Below are 24,291 nucleotides of genomic sequence, written 5' to 3'. Positions count from 1 at the left end.
AGAATTGAGGGGCTGAATGGCCTACTCCTAGTTCTTATGTTTATTGCAGCAACTTACCAGGCGTTATATTGGCATAACCCCTCCTTTTCTTGGATTTGAGGCTGCTCCTAACCTTCACACTTGCAGTCTGACCCTATGCTGCCCTGCTGCCTGAGGCTTTCACCCAGGAAGCCAACCACCAGGCCCTAATGTGACTATTGTATTATCACCCAACATCCAGCTAACACCAGTAGTTCAAACGGCTGTTGCTAAGGAGCCACCAGCCCAAGCTACACATGTGCCAAACCAGCTCAGCAGCTCCCCTACCTTCTGGCCTACAGGAATATTGGCCAGAATTGTATGGGCAGCCCCTGTTCCAATATGAATTGATATTTCACTCAAACTCTGTAAACTGAAATTAGCAATCTTCAGAAACTCAAGCCAACTTTAAATGAGGATACCCTGAATGAGGTTGTTTTTGGATAACATAGACTTCACTTAAGAAATTGAGCCAGAACATTTGCTTATTGAGGGCTATATATGTGCTATGACCTTCATTTGCCAATGACTGTTAATCATGAATCAATCACAATAAAACAAATTGCCTGGTCATTATCATGTTGCTGTGTGTAGGAGATTGCTGTGTGCAAATCTGATACTATGTTTCATATAACAATGGCTACACTTCAAAAGTACCTAATTGGCTATAAAGTGCTTTGTTATGGCCTGATTTGATGAGAGACGCCTTATGAATGTCAGCTTACTTTCTTTGAATAAGCTTAAAGTGTTTCTGTTGTGTTCCATTTTGTATAAATTTTAAAAATTGAATAATATTGGTAAAAGCATAATTTTACAATAGGATTACTCATAACCTCTGGATTGCTGCCCGAGTCACGTGCAAATTGGCATGAGGAGGCGAGGGTCAGGGAAGTAAACACGTGTCTAAAAGAGAGGTGTGGGAAAGATGGTTTCCTTTTCATGGGGCACTGGCATCCGTTCTGGGACAGGAGGGATCTATACTGCTGGGATGGACTCCACCTGAGCAGGGTCGGGTCCAGTGTTCTGGCGAAAAGGGTAAATAGGGTGGTTAATAGGACTTTAAACTGGTAAGTTGGGGAGTGGGGAGAAGTGAGCATAAAGGGAGAATAACAATTAATGTAAAGTAAAGCAGCAGGTTAGCAGGCGACGAGGAAGCTTCAACTCCGTTGAAAATTAGGAAAAAAGTTAAAGGGAAGGAGAACTCAAGAGCTGTTAGTAATGGAGGTAATAGGACCCAAAAAGAAGGTGCAAAAACTGGCATAAGGGCACTTTATCTGAATGCTCGGAGCATTCGAAACAAGGTGGATGTGTTGACAGCGCAAAGCATGGCGAATGGGTATGATTTAGAGGCCATTACAGAGACATGGTTACAGGATGGCCATGACTGGGAGTTAAATATCCAGGGGTATCAAACTGTTCAGAAGGACAGACAGGAAGGTAAGGGAGATGGTGTTGCTTTGATTTTTAGGGATGGTATCAGGGCGGTAATGAGAGATGATACAGGTTCTACTGAACAAAAGATTGAATCCATTTGGGTGGAAATTAGGAATAGCAGGGAGAAGAAGTCACTGATAGGTGTGATCTATAGACCACCAAATAATGACATCATGGTGGGGCAGGCAAAAAAAACATAGAAATTGGTAATGCCTGTAAAAATGGTACACCAATTATAATGGGGAATTTTAATCTACATATCGATTGATCAAACCAGGTCGGTCATGGCAGCCCTGAGGAGGAGTTCATAGAATGCATCCACGATAATTTCCTTGAACAATATGTAATGGAACCTACGAGGGAGCAAGCTATCCTAGATCTAGTCCTATGTGATGAGACAGGAATAATTAATGATCTCACAGTTAGGGATCCTCTCGAAAGGAGCGATCACCGTATGGTCACATTTTAAAATACAGATGGAGCATGAGAAGGTTAAATCCAGTACCTATGTGCTTAAACAAAGGAGGTTATAAATGAATGAGGGAGGAGTTAGCAAAGGTAGAATGGGAGCAAAAACTTGATGGTGGGTCCATTGAAGAATAGTGGAGGACTTTTGAAACAATTTTTCACAGTGCTCAGCAGAAGTATATTCCAGTGATAAGGAAGAACTGTCAGAAAAGAGAGAGCCAGCATGGATGCCTAAGGAAATAAAGGAAAGTATCAGATTGAAAAAAAAACACACGCAAAGAGGAGTGGGAAATTGGTAAAGGCCAACAGAAAGTCACAAAAAAAGGTTATAAAGAAAAGTAAGGTAGGTTATAAGAGTAAACTAGCTCAGAATTATAAAAACAGGCAGCAAAAGTTTCTATAAATCTGTAAATCGTAAAAGAGTGGCAAAGGTAAACATTGGTCCTTTAGAGGATGAGAAAGCCAATTTAATAACTGGGAATGAGGAAATAGCCGAGACATTAAACAGTTTTTCGTGTCAGTCTTCACAGTAGAAGACGTAAATAACATGCCAAAAACTAATGGCAGGAAGGTTTTGGCAGATGAGGACCTAGAAACTATCATTATCACTCAGGAGGCAGTGCTGGGCAAGCTAATGGGGCTAAAGATAGACAAGTCTCCTGGGCCTGATGAAATGCATCCCAGGATACTAAAAGAGGTGATGGGGGAAATAGCAAACACACTCGTAACTATTTGCCAAAATTCTCTGCACTGCTGGTTCCCGCAGATTGGAAAACAGGCAATGTGACACCGCTGTTTAAAAAAGGAAGTAGACAAAAAGAAGGTAACTACAGGCCAGTCAGCTTAACTTTGGTAGTGGGGAAAATGCTTGAATCTATCATTAAGGAAGAAATAACAAGACATCTGGATATAAATCATCCCATTGGGAACACCCAGCTTGGGTTCATGAAGGGTACGACATGTTTAACTAATTTGGTGGAATTCTTTGAGGACATTACTTCCATGGTGGACAATGGGGAACCTGTGGATATGGTGTATCTGGATTTCCAGAAGGCATTTGACGTGCCACAACAAAGGCTGCGACATCAGATAAAGTTACATGGTATTACAGGTAATGTATTGGCATGGACAGAGGATTGGTTGACTAGTAGAAAGCAAAGAGTAGGGGTAAATGGATGTTTTTCTAGTTGGCGGTCAGTGGCTAGTGGTGAGCCTCAGGGATCAGTTTTGGGACCACAATTGTTTACAATTTACATAGATGATTTGGAGTTGGGGATTAAGTGTGGTGTGTCAAAATTTGCAAATGACACTAAGGTGAGTTGTAGAGCAAAGTGTGCAGAAGACACTGAAAGTCTGCAGAGGGATATAGATAGTTTAAGTGAGTGGGCAAAGGCCTGGCAGATGGAGTACAATGTCGATAAGTGTGAGGTCATCCATTTTGGTAGGAACAACAGCAAAATGGACTATGTTTTAAATGCGAAAAAACTGCAGCACGCTGCTGTGCAAAGGGACTTGGGTGTCCTTGTGTATGAATTGCTGAAAGTGAGATTGCAGGTGCAACAAGTAACTAAAGAGGCAAATGGAATTTTGTCTGCTGTTGCTCGAGGGATGGAGTTTAAAAGTAGGAACGCTATGCTGCAGCTGTATAGGGTCCTGGTGAGGCCACACCTGGAGTATTGTGTGCAGTTTGGTCTCCTTACTTGAGAAGGGATATACTAGCACTGGAGGGGGTGAGGAGGAAATTCATTCGGTAGATTCCAGAGTTGAGAGGTTGGATTATGAGGAGACACTGAGTAGACTGGGATTATACTCATTGGAATTCAGAAGAATGAGGGGAGATCTTATAGAAACATATAAGATTATGAAGGGAATAGATAAAGTGGAGGCCAGGGAGGTTGTTTCCACTAGCAGGTGAAACTAGGACTAGAGGGCATCGCCTCAAAATAAAGGGAAGCAGCTGTAGGACTGAGGTCAGGAGGAACTTCTTCACCCAAAGGGTTGTGAATCTGCGGAATTCCCTGCCTGTTGAAGCTACCTCACTGAATGTTTTTAAGGCAAGGCGAGGTAACTTTTTGAACAATAAAGGAATTTAAGGTTATGGTAAGTGGACGGATAAGTGAAGCTGAGTCTCAAAAAGATCAGCTATGATCTTATTAAATGGTGGGGCTGGCTCGAGGGGCCAGATGGCCTACTCCTGCTCCTAGTTCTTAGGTTTTTATGTACTCATTTTGTTATCCTTTCTTATTCTGTATTTAAAACAGTAAGGAGCGGACGTCCTCATCCGTCTACCCCTAACTCAATCCATTCGTGTGTGTTTCCTTTGGCGCGATTGATGTAAACATTGAATCTGTTGTGGCTGTGGTTAAAATAAAATGCAGGTTGTAACTGAGTCTGCTGGCGATACAGCTGTAAGTAAATAGAGCTAGTGTTTAGAGAAATCAGGGTAAAATTAACTCAACCTGCCTATACTGAAATTCTAACAATTGAACTCCACTTCAAGTACAACGCTCATAATTTCTGATTATTAATGACCACACCAGGAATAATTCCTGATTAATATAAAGGCAGTTTTGAATGGTGTTCTGTGTGGATTTTTAACCTTCTTATGTTAAGCGTCTACACTGAAATGACAGAGAACTGTTTTGGAAGTCAGTGGCAAAACAGTCAATTTAGAAGTTAAGGAAAACTTGGAAACCACTGTTTTATTTTGTGTGAATATGAACACCTAGAAAGCCACATCTTAAAAATGACCATTCTGATGAAGTCATATCCCAGCTTGACACAGGCACTTGAAACTAAACACGACTAAGGTTCCAAGTTATTTTGTCCACAGCATTACAACAGAAACTTAATCTGGCTTCTTGGCTCAAAGGGGAAGGAATGTTAAGTGCGTTATGAATAGAGTAGAACACCTGAATACCTAACCCTATTCATTACAGCCTTTACACTCTTTTTACCTTGATTCTCTACAGGCCACTATGACTTCCTGTTTTGCATGTTATGATTAAAATAAACTACAGCCGATTTAGTCATCAAAAGTACCAAACATCAGTGTAAAGGCACCGTCACTACTTTGGAGGTATGCAGTTAAGCATGCTGTCTTAATTACAAGCACTTATTCCTTCTCGTTTTAAAGTGCACAGAGTTTTGATTTGTTTTACTGTAAGCTCTTAAAATGGCATGATTTAAAGCAGTTGTTATATGTATCTGTTTGCATGTTGTCTGGAGATCAGCGATATATTTTTGAACGTTTATCAAAGGCTTCTTTCCAGTAAAGACTGAGCAATACCAGGTAATCTCAAATTAAATTTACATTAAGTTTGATTTGTTTCAAGACACAAATAAATGCAAGCTGTAACTTAGAAGCTATGCCAACTTTTCTTTCCAAGTTAAGATTTGAGAGTGGTTAGTTCTCTGCAAAACAGTTCCAGAAATGCCATTGTTGGTATAGGTTAATTAGTTCTACATGGTATATCTTAGTGAATGGGTGTGGAAAAGCCATGAATTAGTTTGTGGGCTATAAGGAGCCAGTTGGTTTGGGAGGGCGCATGGTGAGTCAATGGACGTGGAAGGGACAGAAATTGACTAAAGGCTATAATAGCTTCAGGGTAGGTGGAGGCATGAAGCAGGCCTTTTAACTAGTCTGCCATGGCTGTCTGTTGAACCAGTGGCTGCCTTCATGTGCAGGAGGAACTGACAGTATTCCCTATCCCTGATTGAAAACCATGCCATTCAATGGCCTTTCAACCATTCCAGATGCAGTGGGCTGCAAAATTTCCCATTATTTTGTTACACTGTTTTTCCTTTCTGGATACAATGCATCTGACATCATTGCATATGACATAAAAGTACTCCCCTCGCATTCAGTAGCTATCTACCTCAGTAGCCATTAGTACCATCATTATTATTATTGCAGTTCCCATATATTTGCTCCCTGTATTCAGTAAACACAAACCCAAATTCTGTGTAAATCTGCAATCCTATAGCAGCATAAGTAGTTAGTGTCATTAATAAACTCTGAGACACTTTTCTCAAAAAAACCGAGTGCAGCATCTTCCCCAATGTTGCCCATGGTGAGAAATTTTGGAAAATTGTATGAGATGGCCAGTGAGATGCATCTTCACATCGAGAGCAAAAAGACCCATTTTCTAACTAAGTGTTGAACGGCAAGACAAGATTCTTGCTAGTGTGCAGATAAAGGCCTGTTTGCAGTGTGCATTAACATTTTGTTAATCATTATTAGTTACTCTCACCTCATTAATATTTAGTTTTTCATTCTACCAACCATTGTGTAGATACTAGGCAGCAAATGTTCACGACCTGAAAGTCAACGAGGTGACTTAATGACTTCAACTCGTAGCTTGCCCCTCGAGACCTTCATCTTGGACTCTAGGCATAAGGGCATGCTCCAAGGGCAGCTATGGCTATACCCATCTATAGATATTGGCAGCTGTCCTATGCCAGCCTGTCTGAATCATCACGACAGATCTCTCATCCACTTACAATACACAAACACTTTAAATTGTATTTTGGAAAACACTAGCACCTTTCATTGAAATATTGTGTGAAGATGCTTTGCACACAGGAACAGGTACCCAGCTCATGAATTGGAACAGGCTGCATTGCAGGGCTGTGCACTTGTTCTTAGTGCTCACTCACTAAGAGAATGCTAACCGAATCCATGCCTTGTCTTATCAGGAGTTATCAGTCACCGGGAGGGCCATGTTGCTGTATGACACTGTGCTAAGTCAGTCACACGCCGCAGCATGCAGCAACAGAGTACATGGCAAACACACTGTGAGATCTTCAATCAAATAGCCATTTGTCAAAGGGAGTAATCTTCACTCAGGTCAAAGGGCGTTACCATCAGTCGGTGATCAGGGAACATAAAGATCAGAAGGGCATCTTCTGATCTCAGTCCAGGCAATGGAGAGATGATGGCCTAATGGTATTATAGGTAGACTATCAATCCAGAAACTGAGCTAATGTTCCAGAGATCAGAGTTCGAATACCACTACAGCTGATGGTGGAATTTGAATTCAATCAATGGATCTGGAAGTAAGAATCTATTGATGATTGTGAAACCATTGTCAATTATTGGAAAAACCCATGTGGCTCACTGATGTCTTTCAGTGAAGGAAATTTGCCATCCTTACCTGGTCAGGCCTACATGTGACTCCAGACTCACAACCAAGTTGTTAACTCTCCACTGCCCTCTAAAATGACCCACAAAGCTAGTCAGTTGTGTTAGTCACTGCAAAGAAATAAAACTGCACAGACCACCTAGCATTGATCTAGGCAAAGCAGCAAAGACAACCCTGTTGACCCTGCAAAGTCCTTCTCACTGACATCTGGGGCTAGTGCCAACATTGGGAGAGTTGTGTCTCTCAGACTAGTCAAACAACAACCAGGAAGAAAGGGACATGGAGCATTTTGTTTGAGGTGGGGAGGTGGGGAAGCCTTGATTACTAGAATGGGCCAAGTGTGACCTGCATTACTTTTTATATTCAATCAGCTTCTAAATATGAGTAGAAGATGGCTGCAACCATAACCAGAGTGGGCAGAGTCAGTGAATGTTTCTTTTTCTGTCTCGTTATATGGGCTCCATTTTTAAATGCTATGAGGTCCTTCAAGGGGCATTGTGTAATTCCAGCTCTTTCTCAGTAAAGATTGCAGTCCTCTAGTCACAACATTGTGTGTGTGATGTATGCAGTATCCAACCATGTAGGGTGGAATCTCTGGTCATGACCAATCTCCGCCATGTCATTGGTTACTGTAGATTGAAGGCCGCCCTTTTTCTGTGAAGCAGATACAATTGCAGGTGACCTTTATATGTGGAACCCGCAAAATGTTAGGCTGCACAGGGCAAAGAACTGATTCCCTCTTGCCTTGAATAGTAACTAAATTACCAGATGCTCTTACGTGCACTGTTGTCTTCGTTGGCTGATATGGGTCTGAGAGGACAAGGTCTCGGAACTCGGGGACCACTTACAATGTTCTGCTAACTCTTTGCAACATGTCTGGTGCTGCATTCATTGCAATGAGGAAGGATGCCAAGGTTTAATTCCAACCCCCCTCCTTTGTCAGAGTGCTCCATGTCACACTGTCAAGAGGAGTATTCTAAACCAACATTTGTGATTGATGGGAATGCTGACTGCTCACATCATTTGAGGATTTGGGGTTTTTTCTGTTTCACAGGTTCATTACAAGTGTGACTGGTGAATCCAGCTGCAGGGTTATTGTCCCTGTTGCTGTGATGCAACAAAAGTGCAGACAAATGGAGGAGGGACTGAATTGGCAGCAAGCCCAGGACCAGCAGCAGCCCCTGTGGATGCTGAACAGCCTCCACATGAAGAGGTCCCCTGTGAAGGTGGAGAAAAGCCAGCATCTTTCATCCTCCGCTATTTCTTCTGGAGGAGTGAGGCACTGAGTGCTGCAGACCCAGGATATCCTGAGACACTGTCACAGAACCATGGTAGGTGCTGGAGCAGGATATCTGCCATTCAGGAGTGGATGGCCATCCTATCCTGGTGGCCGTCAAGGTGACAACTGTGTTGAACCTTTCTGCAGTTGGCTGCTGCCATGGAACAACTAGGGACCTGTAGGGGATCTCTCAAACCTCTAGCCACAAATATATGAACTTTGTTACTAGTGCTGTTTGTGCTAGATCACACCACTTCATCTCATTTCCCTCACGACATGATCAGTTATACAGGCTGGGATTCCACCAGGCACAGATTAGGACAGTCTGTACACGTTGCACTGAGCACCATATCATAACAGGGCTATGCCCAGCAAAAGGAAAAATTTCCACTTCCTCAGTGTACGAGTCATCTGTGATCATCAGTACTTCATTGACCTTTTGTGCACAGCGCCCTGGAGGCTGCTATTATGCAGAAATCCTTCAAAATTGTGAGTTCTTGCCATGTTTGAGGTCACCATGCCTTTCCGGGACTACCATGGTTGATGAGTCCATTATGCAACCAGCCAATTGAAATTGAGCATAGATACAATGTAACCCGTTCTTTGACCAAGGCCATAATGGAGCAGGCAATAGGCCTCATGAGGATAGAGTTCCACTGCTTGCATGGTCAGTGGTCCCTTGCAGTACACTGTACGACATACTATTACCATGTTCTCTGCACAAGTGGAGCAGGCAAAGAGAGAATGTCTGGAGCTGAAGAGCTTGCAGCAGTGTTCTGAGTCCACCAACCCTACTCGCCTCTCCCTCCTGACCCGACTACTTCAACATGTCCTGACATGACTATTTGTCTGACTATCCTCACCAGCGTCCCCCAGAAAACTGCCTGAGTTGACACAACTAATCCCTCAACGTGACTATCCCATCAAACTGTCCATCTGACTACCAACTGTCCTGCCAATCCTGCTATGCTTCATTCCAACTCTTCTCCCTATCCGCCCACCCACCTACGGGATCACTCACTCCCCCTTCTCCACATTCATATACTCATCCATTGACTGATATTTGCACTGGACCGATTAAGCTCCTTTTAAGCAGTTGGCACTATAAAGGCGATGTATCCAGTGTTGCTCCAACTCCACCTTGTTCCATTGGAGTTCCCTGGTCAATACTGTGCATCCCTTTGAAAGCTGAACTCGAACAACCTTGAGAAAATGTGCCACAGGGTTGAGACAGAGGGGTTTTGAGCAAAGCAGCAATCTGGCTATTATTGGCACTGCTTGGAACAACCAGGCCATGGTCACCAGTACAGGAGCTATTAAAATTGTGATGCATAAGTGGCCAGAATTAGGAGGATACATGTTTTTTTGAAGTTTGTGGGGCTATAGGATATTCTAGAGGAAGGAATGGGTGAGGCTATTGGAGGGAATTGTAAACAAAGTGCATTTTATAATTAAAGTGATGCTTGATGGGGAGCCAGTGTATATAACTCGCACTGGGTTGAAAAAGGAACAGGGCACGTGGTGAGTTAGGTTTTGGATGACCTTAAATTTACAGAGGGTTCAGTACAGGAGAACAGACAGGAGTGCGTTGGAATAGTGGGATCGAGAAGTAATGAAGACACAAATGGGGTGTTTAGATGCAGATGACCTGAGATGGGGTGAGGTCATGTGATCTAATAGAGATGGAAACAGGTAGTCATGATGATCACATGATGATCACATGAACGAGGTCAGAAGCAGCCTTTTCTGAACCTATTGCCTTATGTTTCCATATAAAAGTTGTTTTTCTTACTTGTTTTGTCTTCACTTACTTTATGTGACTGTGCAATCAATTTTCTAATCTTCAGTGCCCTACTGAGTGAGTGTTACGTTGAGAAAATTTAGAAACCAGAGGGAGGTCGGTTGATGACCCACAAGTAGTACTGTAAAGACCATAGCTTGTGCATTCAGTGCCTCCTTTTCTATAATATATTGACGTTTCCTGAAGCCACAGAAAGCTGCCTCTAGTTAAAAAGAGAACGCCCGTTTAAATGCAGCCTCATCACAATATTTAAGTAAACAGCCCTAAACTTGTCTTACTTCCATTAACATTTGAATCAGATAGGTTCCAGCCTTGTTACAGAGATAAAAGGAACTGCAGATGTTGGAGAATCCGAGATAACAAGGTGTAGAGCTGGACAAACACAGCAGGCCAAGCAGCATCTTAGGAGCAGGGAAGCTGACGTTTGGGGCCTAGACCCTTCATCAGATTTTGTTACAGATTTTGTTTTGTGTTTTAATCACTAAAATGACTGAACTGTCCCATTTTTGGAAAGTAAAACACAAAATAATGCATTACAATGCATGACATTGAAATGTTCTTTCATGAATTTGACAGAATCTCACAATGCTTGTGGTATTTAGTTATATATATTTTTGAATGACCATAATTACATCTTAGGATTTAGATTTATTGTAACATGTATGTTTAAAACAAAACAGTAAAAGGTGTTTCTTTGTGTGTTACATGCAAAGTGTTGCAAACTCCGGCACCATCTTGAAACACTGAATATAATGCAAGATTTTAGGGCGAAACAGCTCATCTTTCTCTCTTCTGCTGCCCATCTATGCACTGCTTGATATCAGCCAGAGTCTGTGAAATGAGTCCTGGGTCTCTGATGTTCTCTGGGGTCTTGGGTACAGGCCTCTGCCATTGCAACTACCCACATCTGAACTGTAGCCACGGGCCTGGGGATGTGCAGGTTCTGTACTTCTCCTGTATCCCGGCCAACGCTCTTTCAGACTCTGCAGCCAGTTGCGGGGTCCTCCGCCATCCCTTGTGTCGATGCGTCCCCTCCTTCAGAAGCCTGGGCCTTGACCATGAGCCTGGAGCCTCGGCTCAGCCTGAGAGTCCAGGCCAGGGTAGTCAGTTTGGAGCCTGCTGCATATATAATTTCATGTATTACACATTAACTCTGGCCCCCTTAATTGATAACTGGAAATTAGATGTAATTTGATTTTTTTTATCACTATTGGTTGGGACAGCAAGTCTGAATTTGATCTGAAACTTCAGCATTAGCACCAAAATGAGAAACTGTCTTTTAGTGACTTTATTGTGACTGGTTAGTTAATATTCATGGGCTGTTACCTGTTTTGAATGAATTGCAGAAGTCAGCTATCATTTTATTATTGCTGATAAGAACTTCAGTATACTGCAGCTGGCCTAGTCCTGGTGTATTTACCTTTATCTGCGTTAGCTTGCCCTGCCAATCTATGACTGAAGCTTAACAATATTCATCCCCACCCCTCCTCAAATCTGTCATTCTTCTGCCTGGGATTGGTTTGCCTGTTTAAAGTACTGAATAAAGCAAACAATGAGTTTGGCCATATTAAACCGAGAAGTGTGAATTAGCCAAGGTCAGAAGGGTGGTAGCATAAGGTATTGGCTCACAAAGGAGTGTTGAGCAGTTATTTTTGGCAGACCCCTTGACCTTCTCTTGGACCTTGGTGGAGAACCCCTGTTTTGGATAGTGTGATTGACAGCACCACTGGTTGTCTGTCTTATATATAGTTAATGCTCTGATTACTCTCAGGCCATCAAAGATCACATAGCCAGCCTGGGAACAGAGCAAGTGTAGTTCTCTAAGTACTGTCATTGGACTCTGATGCCCATATTTGGATGATTTCTCTTTTTTTAAAAAAAATGAATATTATTAACATCTGTACTGTTTTATTACAAATCAATTTTGTGAGTGTATTTGACATTTTGTTTGGTCCTATATTCTTCTGTAAATTCCTGTGATTTCTATCACAGTGATCTACCATTCATTTCAACTTGCTTTTTGACCTTTTAACTTTTCTTGCTTTGTGCAATATAATGATCAAAACAGCACTGTCAGCAAATGGTTGGTAAAAGTAATGACATACATATCTTCAAACTAGAATGAGAAGGAAAAAATTCAGATCATAGGCTGAGAATAGAATGACTTGCCAGATTTGTTGATGTGGATAAGAACAATTCACAGTTAGGGCTGTGAAACGCTTCAGGTGGGCTAGGGATAAATATTTTGCTGAAAGGAAGACGAAAACAGCCAGAACCCAGGTGAAGATCCTCGGGTTTGCTGTTGCTGACATGGACTGAAGCCAGCCAGAAATTGAAATTTCATTTGTAGAAGAAATAGACAAAGTGGTTGAATTCAATAATCAAAATCTAGCCAAGTACTCGAAATTGAGTTCACTGCCTCACTAGAATCCAGCATGTTGTGAGTTTGGTGCCTGAGGGTTGCCAAATATGATGCCATGATATCACTATGGAGCAAGGTGAGTAGGCATACCCCATGAACTACCTTTAGCCAGAATGGAAGTTGAACCCATGCTGTTGAAGTCGTTCTGCACCATGCTGTAGACATCCAGTCAAACCCCTAAATTGAGTTTTACATGTTGCCAGCTTTGAGAAAACATTCCCTAAGGTTTACACGATTTACAAGTGTGTGTATTTTTAGGAATAGCAGCTAACCGCCCACCCTCACCCAATTATTTTGTTAAGGGACTGGGGATGGGGTACACAACAGACCAGAATCGAGACAAATAGTCTGGCCAGGCTCGGAATATACAGCAGGAAGCAGTTATAGAGCTGGGTAGAGCCTGAAAGAGACTTGCATAGAGACACTAGCTGGCCTGGTTTTGCCAGGATTGTCTTGGTGTCTCAACAGTTTTCTCCCAATTACTCAAAATTCTTGATTTTGCCTCCTCACTTTCCCTACCCAGGGCACACTCTCCTTTCCTGTACTCGTTACGTTTCACTTATCGCCTGCAAACCTGCTAGAATCAGGTTGTCATGCTGAAGCAAACCCACAACGTGCAGAAAACCCATTAACCAGTGTCCAGAGACTAGTGTCAAATAGATTGCCACTAGGTTGCCTTTCAGCATCCCTTCCATTTGGAATGGCCTGACTAGCCAGTCAGGGAGTCCTGGGACAAGCTGGTGTGAAAGATCTTATGCAGTTTGTAATGGAAGCCAGTAACTGAAAGGATGAGACTTTCATAAGACTATGAAAAATGCTGTCTCTGTTTTTGAACTGCTTGGCTAGTTGTTGGGGGAGAAGTATCACTCTGAATAAGACAGCTTTGAGTGCAAAATGTTTGTGAAATTCTTAAGAGTAATGGTGCTGGCAATTTATAAGAAGAGCTGGGGTGACTTTTAGGAAGTGCTGGAATGAATAGTTACTTGGGGTAATTTGTATGTAGTAATGGATAATTTAACCCCATGATTACCTGGGAGCTAGAAGAGAATCAGCCTCTGGCTGAAGACAGTGATGCCTACCAGTCACGAGCTGGTGATAAAAAGGCATTTGGAAACTACTATTAAGAAACATAGCATGCTCAACCAGACTTCTCACTGAAAGATCGTATGTTTTATCGTTTGTAGTTCTAGGAACAAACAGCATCTCCCAAACTTTAGGCACAGTCGCTATTTTAAGATCCAGTTTCAGTCTAAAAACATCTATTGTGAAAATACAGTGCTCAAGTGAAAATAAAGGAGACATTCAAATGGAGAGTAGTCTTATATTGTGCATTGCACAGTGATGTCAGTGGAGAGAAAAGAATGCTAGAAACTTGTGATATATGCAACCTTGTTTCAGTCTTTCGAAGGAAAAGAGCCAGAAATGTCAATGAAACAATAATCTGTGGTTCAAGACTGCTATCTGCAATACTTGGATGTGTTAGTACAGTTGCCAACTCAAGGTGGACATTTTCTGGGAGGTGTCGTAACATACATGACTACCTTCAGCTACTCGATGCACAGATTCGTACCATTGGTCACCCAACATATGTAAATACACCGTTCCAAGAGGTTCCTAAGATTTTTCATTTTGTCCCTGGTTTAACTTGCAAAGACCTTATCCTGCATTTGAATTGCAATTGTAACTTGTGTGTGTGGTGGAATGCCGGCCAGTGTAGTCTGCGTAGAGAAATCTAGGACAGACTTAATACGGTAGAACTTTAAGCAAGTGGAAGATGGCAGGACAGAAAGGAAAATGTTGGACTGGTTGACTTTAGAGATAGCAAAAAATACTTATCAAGAATTCAAAGAGAGAAGGGCTGCAGTGAAGTGGAGGCGACCAATAGCAACAGACTGGAAGTAAACTTTGCATTGAATGATCTGGAATATAAAACAAAGTTATCAAATTGTGTTGTTGTCAGAATTGTGTCACATACTTAGCCCAGTTGATACGGAATTTGGAGCAGCGTCTGTAAATGGGCATTGGAAGCCAGTGTGACATGTTCAGTCTGGCTGACACTTGTTCCTTTGGGTGCTATGGATGCTAGAAGCTGTTAGCTTCCTGTCTGTCGCTCTGGACTGCGTGAAACAAAACCTACAATAGGTCTGTAATCAATAGCCTCTCCTCTACTGAAACTGAACACTTGCATTTCCCTAGATTCTATTCAGCATTTTATTGTCTCTTCCTTAAAGTTAGATCAGTTATACCTTTAATTATACCCTTCATGTAATTGTAATATAAGGCATATAATTAATGAAAAGGGCACCAAATTATACCTTATTCCTACATGCATTGTTCCCTCTTAGCTAAATAGTACTACACCTTATTCTCTTTCAATTTAGAAAGGTTACCTGTTTCTGGAAGCTCCTTTAATTCTACTTTGTGTTTTTTCAGCTGTAGAATATTTCAGTTTGTTCTCAAAAAAAATTTCAGGAACATATCATCAGTCTGCCATTTAGAGTCATTGTGCATCTTAACACAGACTAGAAGCTTGAAACAGAATCCAGAATTCATTTTGACAGCAGAGTATCATCCTACAACCTCCTGTATTTAGAAGTCCAGATGATGGATTGAGGATCCCTGTGTTTTTTTTAAATTTAGATAATGTAAGTGTTAAATTATAATTCATCTTTCTGAATTTTACTTCAACTTTCTTTTCAAAACCCAAAAAATAAATTCACATCTGGAAACGCGTTTGGGAAACATTTGCCTTTTTAAGAGGCTTGCTATTCACAATGGTAATTGGATCTAATTTTCATGAAGAAATTGTCATGTTGCGTAAGATTTAACTTTCTATCGTTTACTTGATTAATATTCAAAGTTATTTTGGGATGGAAAAAGACTGAGGAAATGTCTTGTAAGTTTTGAAATTATGAACGGCTTTGATAGGCTGAATAAAAACAACTATATTCTCTCATTGGAGCATCTATGATGAGGGGTCATCAGTTTAAACTGATCACTTGGATAGAGAAAAGATGTTAGAAGAAATTTCTTTACACGGAGGCTGTTGGAACAAAGTGCTTTGCCACAGGGAATAGTTGGAATGGAGACCAATGTATCTTTAAAGAGAAAATTAGATAACTATTTGGATCAGTAACAAAGTGTGATAGTTTAGGAATGTGACAATTGCCAGATGCAGAACTTTTACATATGTTCACTGATCTCCCATGGCAGTATTCATGGTAGTTTAGAGGTTTTGCTCTTGTTTACACAGAGGATATAAATGATGTAATGTACAATGATTATTGAGAAAGTTGAAGTGTCTTTTAAAAGCTGGTTAAAAATAAACAATTGTGAAATTGATTCCATATGGATTTAAAATATAGAAATCGAAATGAAATTAATCTATTTAATTGAAACAAAAGATTAAGTTGTATTTCTAAAAAGGCTCATAGCCTTTATTCCAAACTCTAAAATGTACATTCAAAACTGAATCAATACAAATTGAATTAAGTTCATATCTGTAAAAAGTGCACGTGTATAATGTATTTATGTACAATACAAGTTTTATAACTATATGAAATATTCTTATATCCATTTAACTATTACTGATGTGAACCGGAAGTGGGGAGAGTGATTTAGTTGTTTTGTAGAACTTTTGCTTTGTCGTACTTGCCTTTGTTTAGATTGATGGTTTTCTTAAACATAACCTGTCCACTGCTGTTATCAGAACCTCAAAATCGGGGTGACCTCTGCTGGGTTTCATGATTTGTGTATCCTTTGATGACGTGGCAGGCCAGTCCTGGAGATAGAGGTCCTTGGGCACAGGAGTCAAGCGTTGACCCAAGCCAGGATTCTGATCTCTATTCCTCTGCTTTAGTCACTTCTCTGCAAAAGTTTACATAGTCAGTTTCTGACTGTGTTGTGCCATTTTGGTTGAGACACCGCCACATGGCATGTTGCTGTCACATACTGAGGTCAGTTTGTCTCCTTTTAAGATCATTCTGAAGATCTTGCTGAAAATATTTTCTTTGTCATCCTTGATTTTAAGTTCCATCCTTAAATTGAGAAAAGAGAATCTGTTTCAAAAGCTGATTATTTGGAATGTGGGGACTGTGTCCAAGCCAATGGGGCTGAGTTTGTATGATCAAGATTGTATTGCATGGATTTACTTTGGTGAGGATGCTGGAGTTTTCTCTCCTGCCTTCCTATTTTACTTTGAGTATCCTGTGGAGACATTGCTATTAGGAATACTGGAAGTCCTAGATATGATAAGGGCAAACCATAGGGCACAGTAAAACAATGTAATGAAATTGTGACCCTGGGGGGTGTGGTTTAAGATCCACATTGAGTGGGACTACATTGGAACTAACTGCCACTCAAAAGCTTTGTGCAGGGCCCTGATAAGGCAAACTTCACAAACTCAATGTGAGCATTGCTAAGCAGTTTGACTGTGAAGGGTTTGCCAGCTCAGTCTGATCCTGTCCTTGCCTGCCATTCACATACAGGCAGGAATTACAAGGTAGAGAACAGAATCCCTAACTGATTTTATGCCTTCTCCCCTTCCACCATGAGGTTAGAGACATAAATGTCAGTTATGCACCACTGATTGGCATAAGAAAACTCAGTCATATGGGCAACTGTGTCTATGCTGACCCACGATCAACCATACTACACTAATCCCATTTAACTGCACTTGGTGCAGAACGTCCTGTGCCCCAGCATTTTAAGTACTCATCCATATGCTTCTTAAAATTTATCTGTCTCCACCACCTGCTCAGGCAGCATGTTCCATATTTTTGCTTCTGGGTGAAAATTATTTTTCTCTAAACTGCTTACTCCTCACCTTTTAAACTTCTGCTCTCTGGTCTTAGACATGGAGAAAAGATTCTAACAATCTACTCTGTCTATGTCTGTCATAGAGTCTCCTCTCATAATTACGTATACCTGAATCGGATCCTCCCAACCTTGGCTTCACAGAAAACAAACCTAGCCTATCCAGTTTCTCCCCATAACTGAGACATTTCATCCCAGGCTACATTCTAGTGAATGACCGCTGCACTCTCTCCTGTCAATCATGTTCTTCCAGTAGTGTGGTGATCACTGCGTACAGTATTCCATCTGTAGCCTAACCAAAGTTTTATTAAGTTGTAGCAAGACTTGCTTAGTCTTATATTGCATGCCCTGGCTGGTGAAGGCAAGTACACAATAAGCCTCCTTCACCACCCTGTTAGTATTTGCTGAAACCTTCAGGGATCTATGGACTTGTACGCCAAGGTCCCTTTGTTCCTCAGTCCTCAGGGACCTACCTTTCCTTATTGGACCTGCAAAAATGCATCTCCTGGCATTTATCAGAATTAAATTCCATCTGCCATTACTCTTCTTAAGTGACTTAATTGAAACATATAAAATAATCAGAGGGTTAGATAGGGTGGATGGGGAGAGCCTTTTTCCTAGGATGGTGACAGCGAGCACAAGGGGGCATAGCTTTAAATTGAGGGGTGAAAGATATAGGACAGATGTCAGAGGTAGTTTCTTTACTCAGAGAGTAGTAAGGGAATGGAACGCTTTGCCTGCAATGGTAGTAGATTCGCCAACTTTAGGTACATTTAAGTCGTCATTGGATAAGCATATGGACGTACATGGAATAGTGTAGGTTAGATGGGCTTGAGATCGGTATGACAGGTCGGCACAACATGGAGGGCCGAAGGGCCTGTACTGTGCTGTAATGTTCTACGTTCTATGTTCTGTGTTCTTCCCAGTTTACCAGCTGACCAGTGTCAGCCTGAGACAATCATCTTCTCTTTCAGCATCATCACTGATTTTTATGTCATCTGCAAACTTACAAATGACACCTTCTACATTCACATCCTAGTTGTTATTTTACATAATAAATAGCAAGCATCTGAGCATTGATCCCTGAGACACGTTGCTGGTTACAGGTTTCTAATCACATCCCTCCACCATTGCCCTTTGCTTCCTGTTTGCAAGCCACTTTTGGATCCAGTTTGCCAACTTGCATTGGTTCCCATGGACTCTTACCTTTTGCATGAGTTTTCCACATGGGACCTTGTCAAAGGCCTTACTGAAGTCCATGTAAACCACATCAATTGCACCATCCTTATCAAGAGATTTAGTCCCCTTTTCAAAAAAAAACTCGACTAAAAATTTGTCATACAGGATCTGATTAATTTGTTGAATAATCAGTTATTTTTCCAACAATTTCCCTGCAACTGATGTTAGATTAACTGGTTTGTGGTGGCTCAGTACGGTTCGAGGACTGGACCTATAGCAATTTTCCTGTTTCATTGGATGACAGCTGAAGGCTTGTAAGTTTTTGTTTATATTGTTGACCACTCCATTTTATACAGTAAACTCACAACAACAAGCACGTTAATCTAGAATGAAAACATTAATATGCACCTGTGGAAGCTAAGTGGATTTCAGTTGTGCGATGATCATAGAAATGTGCCAGAGAGAAACGTTGTGTATTAGGGTTAAAAAAAAATGCAAAGCTAAACTTCTGTGAATCTGCTCATCCTGCTTTTGAAATGCTTGTTTTCACCAGTAGATGGCACCTGTTTTACCAACACCACGAACAGATTATAATTACCATAAATCACCCAGTTCAAGTATGCTGGAACCCCAATACTGGGGCACACTACCTATTAATTGCAAAATACATCCTTGTTCTTTGCCTGACCTGCAGAATGACATCACTGCCTCTCTTCCTGTTGCACTGTAGCTGTCTGACCCAAAGGCTTGACATAAGCCAGATGGCTTCGATTGGTAGGCGCATAGGCTGCCTGGTACTGCAATTGATGATACTGAATAGGAGGACCTTTTTATGATCAGCTGTGTAAGACCGCAGCTCTTCGAGGTAATTGCACATCACTGAACATTTCATTTTCGCAACAGGTTCTGTGAAAGTCACAAAATATTTTGTTGTGGTGTATCTTTTTTGTTTCACTTTTAAATGTTGCTTGCGTTTGTTTGCAATAGACTCCCCACAATGGAATGTTGCTCAGTGCCCCTTTCTGTTTTGCAGAAAACAGTCATTTTGAAGTTGACATGTTTACTTTTGTTTAATGGCTCTTTGAGGCTGTTCATTGTGACACTTAATTTTGTTTCCTTTTTCTCTCCTTGTAAAAACAGGAAAAATTGCTTTGGCTTTGCAGTAAGCCAGCTTTAAGATGTCAGAGTTAACATAAGCATATTTCTTTCAGACACACTCCAGAACGAGCGCACAATATGTTTCTCTGTATAAATCATTGTTTTGCTCCTCAGAAGGTGGTGAGATTCCAAAGATGTCCATGCTTTCTGTCTGCAAAAACACAAGAGACAACATTACTTTGAAGATTCATCTCCCTTTGAATGCCCATGTTCAGTTTCACTTTGTGTTTTCATCTATTTGTCATGTGTAAATAAAAAGCAGTTGCTTTCTCAATTGCAAATATCAAACCTAGTAAACCAAGCTAGTAGTTTCCCATCACTCAGAATTATCTTTTTATAGCATGAAACTTGGAATTTTCTGAATTTTGTCTAAATATGCTGGCTGTTATCATTTTGATGTTTTAATGGAAATTTTTTTGTTTTTTCCTACTTAGCCGTTGTTCCCTGCTTCTTGCCTCTTATTTCTTGGTGGAAGTACCCCAGTGATGTCCGCATTCAACCTGCTGCATTTGGTGACAAAGAGCCAGCCAGTAGCCCTTCGTGCTTGTGGGCTTCCCTCAGGTTGAATGTGTGCTGCATGCTGTGTGTCTTGAAACTGTGGGTGCTGTTAGAATTAAGAGGGTGATTCTGCTGTAGAAAAGGTTTTCTTAGGTTATTGAAGTGACATTGACCCTAGTTTTAGTTTTGTAGAATTTGTCTTTGAAGCCAGAAGATAGCAATAAATCACTTGGTTTGAGTGTACACATTCCCCCAATCTTAAAAATCCAAAGCAACATTTGCCAGCTCCTCCTAGTCTATATATTATCATCCATTACTCCTGATGATGGTATCTTCCTGTTCTGAATTGCAGGGATAACCCTCCAATCCTGAGAAAATGTGAAGCTTAACTATTATCATTCTGTTGTTTGAGAATATTCCCTGCCTGGACAGCATCTTGACATTATTACAATTCCATGTTTAAAAACATTTTATTTTACTCAGAACTTTAATAACAATGTCAAATGAATGATGGTAAATATGTAAGCAAAAAATATAGAATTATTTCATAGCTGTAGAAGTTAGGAAAAGTTTTGATACCTTAAAGGAGTAAACTAATAAACTTCCTTTGTACAGCACTTTTCTGTCTTGGCAAAATGTCATGATCCTAACTAATATTGTTTTCAAGGAGCTATTTTTGCTGCATTAAACCAGTAAAAACATTTAGTTAAAAATATATCTGTGTTTCTCATTGGAGATGTTTAAGTTGATTCCAGAATCAATTTTTACTATAATTTGGATAATACTATATTCTGTACCATTGGGGGTAATGCTGGGTATATCCAAGTGTTACTTTTAATGAAGAACCAAAATAACAGTTCTTTGTGATTTATGGAAAAGAATTAAAAAAAGTGCACGGCTTTACGTAAGTTGCTGGCATTGTTTAAAACCCAAAAAGTTGTTTTTCATTCACTTCGAGCATCATGTTTTCATGATGGAAAAGCTACAACTTTAATCTTTCTTATTTATGCATGCACTTGCTACCTGTCAGCTCAGAAATGAAGAGATTGCAATTTGATCCCCTCAAAATGCATTGTTTCAAGGTGGGAAGCAATTGCAGTTCCAGTTTAAGTTCAGAGGGTTTTTTTGTTGTTTTATAAGCAAGGTATATTGTTGAGCAATCAAAATGCTACAAATGCTGAAAATGTGACCCACAAAAGCATGAAAACACACTGTAGATTAGGCAATATCTGAGGAAAGAACTAACTGAACATTGAATGAAAGCGGTGATCCAAAAGCACATCTGTATTTTCATTTGAAAAATGGCATGCAGAAATACATGGGGTCCTTTTAAAACAAAAGAAAATTCTTGTCAGATAGATGTAATCCATTGAGGTGGAAACACATACACGTCGTTGATTTGATCACCAATAAACTCTTCAGGTCATCATTGGAAATTCTTCTCATTGCATTTCATCTTCATAGCCCAAAGCTAGAAACTGGTCAAAATGTTGTATGTAACCTAGTTCCTATCTCTATATGGAACATCATGAGCACACCCAACCCACACTGAAATACGCTAACTGGAAGCTGCAGTGTTAAAGCCCATTAGGCATTGCTAAGTAGGAAATTCATCAGCAGATAGTAACATCACTGCCATTTGCTGGACTACAGAGCAATTGTCTTTTCATGATTTAAGTTCACTCACGACTGCAGTATAGATATGAAGATTGGAATTCTGTGAATTCGCAATGCTAACAACCCCATGTAGTTTCTGTGATAACAGAACTGAATTTGCATAGGAATGTTGATTCTGTAGTAAGATTATCCAATATTTGGAACACCTTGATGTCAAATAAATAACATTTTAAAGTAAAGAGAGACTTAAGCCATTGCGATTATTCTCATTGGAAGGATGCTAAGAGGTTTAATAGAGCTTTTCAGCATTAGAAAGAGCTTGTTGTAGAGTGTAGGTAAAGTATTGACCAGCCAGTGTGGATTGGTCATTATTTTAAAAAGGATAGAATATTTTCACTATATGTTACCGGAACAGGTAATATTTTTCTGGTTGGGAATAGGCTTTCGGCAGCTTTAAGGGAAAGTACTTAAAACAGACAAAATTGCAAACAAGTGAGACTGCTATATGATTACCTTTTATACTGATACGTCTGCTGAATCAGAAGAAGGTTACTTTATGCCAATCTTCCAACCTCCATTCTGGCTATTGTGAATCTCCATGACTTCCACATTGTGCACATTTACCTGCAAAAGTGAACGCCAAACACTTGATTTTGATATTCAGGCAACTGCTCCCTGACAAGTTCCTGAACTCAAATGGATGTAGCTACACAAACTTATTCAACGAGGCCGGAGAGCTATAGGAATACCACAGCAGCATCCAGTTGTAGATTTGCTGATTGAAGCTCAACGACATCAGCAGCATAAAATAATTCCAAATTTACCTTTGCATGGTCTATTCAGTTTGTTCATCAATGGAACTGATTGGAGAGTGCACAGCTAATCGTATTTTGAAATTCATTAAATGCCATGTTTATTTTTACTTGTTAAACAACGTATTTGTTTTTGCCAATTTGTTTCAATGATTTTTGAAACCAAACTTGTCTTCATTCCCAACTTATTGGTTGCTCTCTGATAACTTGTCCAAGTGAGCCTGGACACTTGAGTATTGATCAGTTATTTGTCTACAAGACCACAAAAGCTGAACAAGATCACAGTCATGTTAAAGCATCGTGCACTTTCCAGCAGGGATCAATGAATGACAGTCATTGGAAGAACTTTGAATGATTTACCTGTAATCCTCTTGCTTTGCCAGTCTTGTTATTGGTAACCACGAGAGTTGCTTTACCAAATTTGCAGAGAGTGGAAATTGAGCCTGGGATCCTTCTCTAACTCTGATTCAGCTAACTATTGACTTAACCAGCTCAACCATCAATGCAACTTCAATGCTATGATTTAAAGTTGTGGGTGTATTGACCCACAGTACAGTGATTTGCTTATGCAGTCAGATTTGGGTAATAGATATTGATATAAACAGTACATTATCAAAGTTAACTTTACACTTTACATTATCCTGTGCATTCCTTCAGAATGGACTCTACTCCAATTAAGCAAGCATTATTGGGCATTACAGGTAACTAGTGCATCTCGGCGCTGAACTTGCCAGTCTTACTTTTTTCAAATATTTTATCCTGCTGAAAATCACACTTTAGTTTTACTGAAAGTAAGTTGAGTTTACTGAAGTGTATTTAATTTGTTCTAATACAACATTAGAAATTCCAGTAGATGGCATATGTGAGTGACTTTCAGATTATACAGATATGCAATTAATAAGCATGTTGAAGGAGGTATTCACTTAGGCACCTTAGTAGAAATTATTTAGCCATCTATTATTCACATAATAATGTACAAATGTGTTGGCACTGTTGCCCCCATTTAATCGCACAATTAACATGAAACAATAAATAGATTAGAATTAGGTCTAGAAATACATTCTTATACTCAAATAATCTGAGTACGTTTGAGAATCCAAACATTGTAATTGTAACCTTAGGAATTTTTCCCAATTATTTATAGTGTTTATATTTTTCCATTTCAGTAACATGGTATAAGTTGATAACTCTGGTTGTAGTAGAGATAACAGTACTTAGTTTGGGTTTCTATTGTGCTACAGTTTGCTGTTCATGTTCAAATCATTGATTAGGAAGAAGAAGAAAACTGGGCAATACAAGTAAACGATTGTAATGCAAAACATTATATGCAAGGAAAATAATGCTTGCAAGAAAGTAATAGAAATTTTTTTTGGCTTTGAAGCATGTGAGAGCATTTGATATAATCTGTCAGTATTTAAAAACGATTAAGAATCACAATGTTTCGCGAGAAAGCATTTCTAGTGTTGGAATCCCTACAAGGCTGGAAAAAAGGTTCAGTATCAGGTCTGAAACACTAGAGTCAGGGAAAGGAAGTGAAAACTGAGTTATTTTGAAGCATTTTCTACAGCAGACTGCCCCTCTGTAAACGCAGCGCTGCATACTTTGCTTTTTTTTGTGTTTCGCATTAGAATAGTCTCCAATCATTT

General features: G+C 40.2%; 1 protein-coding gene across 3 annotated transcripts in view; it reads left to right on the top strand.

The window, feature by feature from the left end:
• The window catches only part of msrb3 (methionine sulfoxide reductase B3), a 128,000-nt gene that overhangs the window by 6,525 nt on the left and 97,184 nt on the right, over window positions 1–24,291 (top strand). The window contains exons 2-3 of one of the 3 annotated variants that reach the window (XM_048548282.1): window positions 4,893–4,999; window positions 20,153–20,279. The exons of 1 other annotated variant lie outside the window; for it this stretch is intronic. In XM_048548282.1, coding sequence (XP_048404239.1) covers window positions 20,204–20,279 — 76 coding nt within the window. In that variant the 5' untranslated portion in view covers window positions 4,893–4,999; window positions 20,153–20,203. The remainder of the gene's footprint in view (window positions 1–4,892; window positions 5,000–20,152; window positions 20,280–24,291) is intronic. One more of the 3 variants, XM_048548281.2, reaches the window with a different exon arrangement.

This window comes from Stegostoma tigrinum, chromosome 18, assembly GCF_030684315.1.
Source record: "Stegostoma tigrinum isolate sSteTig4 chromosome 18, sSteTig4.hap1, whole genome shotgun sequence".
In the NCBI taxonomy this organism is placed as follows: domain Eukaryota; kingdom Metazoa; phylum Chordata; class Chondrichthyes; order Orectolobiformes; family Stegostomatidae; genus Stegostoma; species Stegostoma tigrinum.
The sequence above is the reverse complement of the archived record's forward strand: the minus strand, read 5'-3'. Positions and strand labels throughout refer to the sequence as shown.